The 6,075-nt window shown below is 53.4% G+C and overlaps 1 protein-coding gene across 1 annotated transcript in view; it reads right to left on the bottom strand.

Annotated features, from left to right (window-relative positions):
- Positions 1-6,075, bottom strand: part of RHBDF2 (rhomboid 5 homolog 2) — a 23,765-nt gene that overhangs the window by 4,313 nt on the left and 13,377 nt on the right. The window contains exons 10-16 of the mRNA XM_019503041.1: positions 5,323-5,484; positions 4,821-4,927; positions 3,732-3,795; positions 3,119-3,213; positions 2,404-2,479; positions 1,676-1,776; positions 1,092-1,245 (exon numbers count right to left, since the gene is read on the bottom strand). Of these exons, the coding sequence (XP_019358586.1) occupies positions 1,092-1,245; positions 1,676-1,776; positions 2,404-2,479; positions 3,119-3,213; positions 3,732-3,795; positions 4,821-4,927; positions 5,323-5,484 (759 nt within the window). The remainder of the gene's footprint in view (positions 1-1,091; positions 1,246-1,675; positions 1,777-2,403; positions 2,480-3,118; positions 3,214-3,731; positions 3,796-4,820; positions 4,928-5,322; positions 5,485-6,075) is intronic.

Below are 6,075 nucleotides of genomic sequence, written 5' to 3'. Positions count from 1 at the left end.
CACACACACACAGCAGAACAGGCAAATATATGGGGTATCTACCCCAGTGCAGCCATTCCCAACCACTAGGCCACCAAGGTGATATGGGTGGATCAGAGGGATGGACACCTGTATGGCCAATTGGTTCCTCCCTGGCCCCCCACCTATGTTCCCAAGGCACCTGGCAGCATCCTGCTGAGATTCTGGGCTTCCACGAGGGCTCTGGGCCCTGAGTGGGGAGCAAGAGAGAGCCATGCTCAGTGTGATGGGTGGGTTCATTAACACTCCTGAGAGGCAGAGTGAGTTCAGGGGTGTGTGCAGCCTGCCTGCCCAGAGGAACATGAGGAAAACAGGCTGTGGGGCTGCAGAGGGGGGAAAAGGGAGGAGTTTGACTACAGGAGCAGAAAGGTTGTGGACTACAGCCCTACAATCTCCCATGCTTCCAGAGAGGTTAGCCTGCATTAAACCATCACTTGCCAAAAGTCTCTCAGAGCTTCAGGCTTGGCCTCTAGCTCCAGTCCCTGTCACCTCCCAGAGCTCAGAGGCAAGGCACCAGAGCCAGAGGTAAGACCTGAATAAAATGGGAGAGGGAAGCTTCCTAGACCCCCACCTCCAATTCTGAGCAGAGATGGAAGGTTGTCCCAACCCGATGGTTGCCTGGGGACCTGCACGAGGTGGGCTGGCATGTCTCCGAGTTATTCCAAGCCCATTCACATTCTCAAAGCCTCCAGCAAAACCCTACACCTACCTGCTGCCAGAGCAGTGAGGCCAAAGGCTGAACCCGTCTTTGTGAGGGTGGCCCTACCTTTTCAGCCTCAGAGCTAGTCCCTAGGAAGCAGACAATTGGAGACTCGGTGGCAGGATGGAGTGGGGATGCTGGTAGGGCTGGAGCCCATCCGTGCCCAGCACCTATTCACATCTCCAAGGATGTGCAGCTGCACAAAGTAACCCCCATTTGCAACCAGTCTCTGCCTCAGTACTGCCCCAGCCCCCATCTCTAGTATAAACACCTCCCCCTCTCTGCTGCTCTGAAGTCAGTGTAGTTGAGAGCTGGGAGGGTTAAAGCCAGAAGGGAAGACAACACCCATCCTCTTCTGACAGGGCACCCTTACCTCTGCCCGGTACGGAAGGAAGAGGGCACTAGCCAGGTTGCCTGTGATACCACTGAGGATGAAAATGATGGAGATCCTGTGCCAGCCCGCCAGCTTCTCCAGGTCCCTGAGTACAGTCATCTGGAAAATCACCGACACCAGGCAGTGGACAATCCTAGGGAAAGGCACACACCATATTCAGATGATCAGCCCTGGGCTCCTGTTTGCTTTTGCCTTCTCCATCAGCCAAGCCCAGCAGGACAAGTTCTGCTCAGGCCTCATTCAGTCAAAACCAGAGGTCTCTTACAGAGATTCCTCTGCAGAAAGAGTCAGACTCAGTCTCCGCTGGCAGCAGGCAGAAACCCTGCAGGTGACCATTTGGGGCAGAGGTACAGAGACTACCTCCCAGTTGCAGGCAGGGCATTGCCACACAGTGGCAGGAGTCAGGGTGTACAGAGACAACGGATGGATCAGTGTGCCAGGTGTTGCCTGTCCTCCCATGACCTGGCTGGGCAAGGCTGCCAGCTGATGCTCCTAGACAAAGACGGTCCACCTTGCTTCCCCCACAGCCCCTCCATCAGTCAGGTCTGTGCCCCCTGCCTTACCCTGCATGCAGGAACAGGGACAGCCAGAGTCTGTAGAACTGGTCAGGGATTTCTGGGTTCAAGAAGGGCAGAAGGCCACACACCTTATCCAGACAGTGGACCTGCAATGAAAGAGGAATGTTACAGCATGGGACAAAACCCCTGCCTTGATCAGAGAGATCTTTGGGAGAAAAGAGCCTGGAGAGCAAAGCCCAGGCACGACCCACTGCACAGATGGGAAGGCACAGCCCGTGTTAATGGCAATGGATCTGGTCCAACCCAAGCAACCCAGACATGCCTACAGTGCAGTCATTCCAATGAGTTGCCTTCCCAAGGGGACTGGCTCCGGTCAGAGCAAACCCAAGAGATTGAGAAAGGACAGAACACAAAAGTGGCGTTGATGTCCGGCAAGACATTTTCATTTCCCAAACTACCAGTGCCAGTGCGTTCCCTTGCTAGCTGCTCTGATGCTACCGCAGGCCACTCCAAGACAGCAGGCCAACACTCCTTGGTCCCCAAACTGCATCCTCCCATCTCTCTGCCTGGGACCAGCTAAATCAAGCCCTGTTTTTTATTCCCAACAATCCCCATGGATTTGAGGAGCAACATCATGAAGGACGGCTGACAGAGAGCTCCAGTGTCATTTCACAGGGGTCAGGGTCTTTGCCAACAGGAAAAGCTTTAGTCACAGGGTAACCATTTGGGTTGAAGGAGTTCTGGGAAAACCCAAGGCCAGGGGTGGTGCTCACCTGTGAGCAAAGAGTTGCCTCTTCGTGGAAGTAGCCGTGCATGAACTCGCAGTATTCCCGTGTTGTGATCTCGCAGCTGGTGGAAAGGACGACAAAGGTGTCACTACACAGAAACTCTGTCCCGGCACACTTATAAACTCCTCACCTCACTCACCTGTGTGCCCCTGACCAGATGGAGAGGGTCTGTCTCGTCACAGGCCCTCTCTCCACCCTGACCCATCTACCGCTGTGCTGCATTTACCAGGCCTGGGGAAAGCGCTCAGCGCCCCGATTATAGATGCACAGGGGCACTTTCCACCTTTCACATGAAGGGGATGCTCTCTCCACATCAGAACAGACTTACAGGAACCTGGAGTCTCCCAGCCCAGGAGAAGGCCTCCTTCAGGTTTTTTCTGGATGAGGAGCTAACAGGAGGAGGAAACTCCACCTGTGACCCAAGGCCAAAGTGGGGCAACAGCCTACGTAACAGGCCACCCAATGGGTACAATGGGACATGACCATGCCAGCCTCTCCAGGATGCACCCAGAGCCAGGTGGATCCCTGAGGAGCTGCCAGTCAGAAGCTGCCCTGGGTCAGTCCTCTACAGCACCTCTTCCTTATACTGCTTGGGATTGACACTATGCCTTCCAATGGGCATCTGCAGAGAATGGGGTCCCACCTGGCCCGGTCCAGTGCTTTTTGGCTGCCTGAGAAGAAAAGCCTAGGCACAACTTACCTGCCTTTGGTGCCAATGCAGCAGGGCCTGCCTTTGATTTCACAGTCCATGTGCAGAAAGCCAGTATAGTTGGTTTTGATCTGATAGGTACAAATCTAAAAGGAAGAGCAGGGTGAGAACTGCGGCCTGGCAGCCTCCTAGTACGTGACAATGCACGTATCAAGACGAACGGAGGGGGCCAGGTGAGGGAGTAAAGTGACATGCCCCAGAGAGCTGGGGCCATTTAGGCCCCAGTAGGGTATGTGACATCCACGGCTTTTCCTTTTGCCCCATGCTAGCTCCAGTGCAGCCAATCTGGCAGCCACCACACATGGTCAAAGGAGCCCCCACGTTTGGCACAGGAAGGAAGATGCCAGGAGTCCATGCATTATAATGCTTTAACTTTCACAGGCAGGAAGCCCCTCCTCTGAACGCCATGGACACCTCTGACCACAAAAGAAAAAGCAATGCCCAGGAACCAGGCTCCACAAAGCGCATACAACCGCTTACCCCATCCTCTCCTAGTCACTAGCCCCAAGACTTGCCTCTTCAGGACAAGGCTGTGCACCACATACAGGGCCCAGGAAAGGTAAGAGGAGGAGAATGGATTCCCAGCAGCTGGCAGCAACCTTACCGGCCACTTGGTAATGTCGTCCGGCCAGATGTGAGGGGGGTTGGATGCTGGCTCCTCACATGTCCTGTGGGGGAAGGAGCCACCAGTGAGGATGGTTCTCACTACACTGCCTATGTTTGGAGTCCTCCCCTCACAGCTGGGGAGGGGAGACCCTTTAGCCAGTGGACCTTGTTGGACTGTCCTCAGGCCTAGGCAGTTCCTTTCCTACAACAGCGTGGGGTCCCCAGGGCCTAGAATTCGTTCTCTTTGGTCTACAGAGGTTGGTTGGGGAGAGCAAGGAACCAAGTGCGATGACTGCTGTGGGCAATTGAAGGTGTAGCTGGCTATCACCTCTCACATGCCCAGATGCCTGGCAATGGGCATACAATACAGGCATTACACAGGCAAACTCTTCTCTCCCCTTCCTCATCCCCTATGTGAAAGCAAAATGATAGACATCCTGGATAAGGCACAAGACAGAACCAGGACACCTGGGGCATCTATACACGTGCAGTGGGGCTGCTCCAGTGTGCTATAATTACAGCATACTGAAGCAAACTCAATGAATTGAGTCTGCTGGAGCATAACTACCACGCTCCAGCATCAGGTGTATCAGCATCCCTGTGCTGAAAAAGGGAGGCAGGGGCACTTTAACTGAAACTTGCCGAATTCGCTTTAGTTAAAGCGCCCCCGCTGCCATTTTTTCAGTGTGAGAACACGGATACATGTGATGCTCCAGGTGCTTTAATTAGAGCAGCTCTTGGAACCGCTCCAATATTAAAGGGTCCCCCGCTCCCGGAGTGCATCTAGATATGCTCCTGGTTTGATTTTCAGCTCTCCCACACCTCCATCTTACTGTGTGAGCTCTGGCAAGGGCATGTCTTCATTCACCCTTTTCCAACCCTCTTTACCCCTAAAATGGATCAGATGTGTTTAGATGCAGAGCACCATGGGTATCAATATTCCCCTCAGCACCACCTTGCTGTGCTTCTTATAGAAGAGACAGAAGTCCCAAAGACAAGGCACTGATATAGACCCTTAGCAGACACCTGCCAATTCAACATCATGATGCCCAGCTCCCCACTCCTTCCCCAGGAGAGGTGCTTGTACCTGGGGTCCTGATGGCACACAGCCCCCGATGTTCGCTTCTGGCTGGAGTTGCTGGTAATGGCTGGAGGGTTGGCATCTGGCCACTTTATGAAAGTCGCCAGTGTCTCCTGAAAGAGGAATTTCGAGAGTGGATTTTCACTGCCATGAATGGAGGGGCTTGAGGCATTCAAATAGGCACCTTCTAAAGTGGCTCTGCCCAGTTGCATGCTGCCATATCACTCTTTGGGCTACTGAACATCAACCTGGCCTGGGCAGCAGGTCAAGCAAGATGCCTCATTTCTTCTGTATGATGCTCTTTTACCCCACCTCCCCCCACCCCACCCATCATGACTCCTCCACTCTATTCACTTAGGCTCCTCTCCTTGTCCTACCACCCTCTTGGTGATTCACTCATTCCCTTCCCAGAGCCAAATCAGACAGGAGCAGGTGCATCCCATTATGACAATCAAAGCCTTGCTGCCTGGTCTGTTTTGCAGCTGTGCAGGGATCCCTTGGTACTCACTGAGCAATCCTCCCGCAGGGTCTGGATGCAGCCCGAGTTGTCATTTTGGATGCAGCAGCCTGAGTTGTGCTCGCGGTCCCTCTCACGCTGAACAAGCTTCTCCACCTGGTGGTCCTTCCGGATACATGGGGAGAACTTGGCTCCCAGGTGAATCAGGTCAATCTGAAAGGCAACGCCATTCCAAAAGCGGGGTTGGCTCCAGGTAAAAGACAATCTCTACATCAGTTCCTTCGCCTAGCTCAATTCCTCTCCCAATCAGCTGCTAGACGTTCCCAAATATGTCACCACACAAGGCCAGGCCACGTCAACACTAGGAAAGGTGAGCCTGATGTCAATAGCATGCACAAGTTGCATGCATTTTATGCCTAATAAAACCTCCCTTCTTTCATGATAGGAGCTGCCTCTACCAGATCAAAGGTATGGTACCATAACCAGAATATTAGGATGCTTGCTGTATACATAGGTGGTGTTAATTCAGTGGCAGGAAATGCACCGAAGGGGTTTGGGGAACGGTTCTTCACTGCCGCTCCCCCCCACACCCCCAAGAGCTCTTGCAGATCTGCATCACAAAACACAAGTAGCAATGGAGATGGAGAGAAAGCAAGTCCAGCGCTGTACATGGCACTGCAAGACATCAGGCCAGATGTGCTGGGAAAAGCTTTGCATCTGGCCAAAGTCTGCCCGACTCTTGAGTCATTCTCCCCATATTTCATTGTACTGGCAGCTTAATTCCTCTTGGCCTTCTGGGAAGCT

The sequence above is a fragment of the Gavialis gangeticus genome, unplaced genomic scaffold (genome assembly GCF_001723915.1).
Source record: "Gavialis gangeticus isolate Ggan-Ray unplaced genomic scaffold, GavGan_comp1, whole genome shotgun sequence".
Classification (NCBI taxonomy): domain Eukaryota; kingdom Metazoa; phylum Chordata; order Crocodylia; family Gavialidae; genus Gavialis; species Gavialis gangeticus.
The sequence above is the reverse complement of the archived record's forward strand: the minus strand, read 5'-3'. Positions and strand labels throughout refer to the sequence as shown.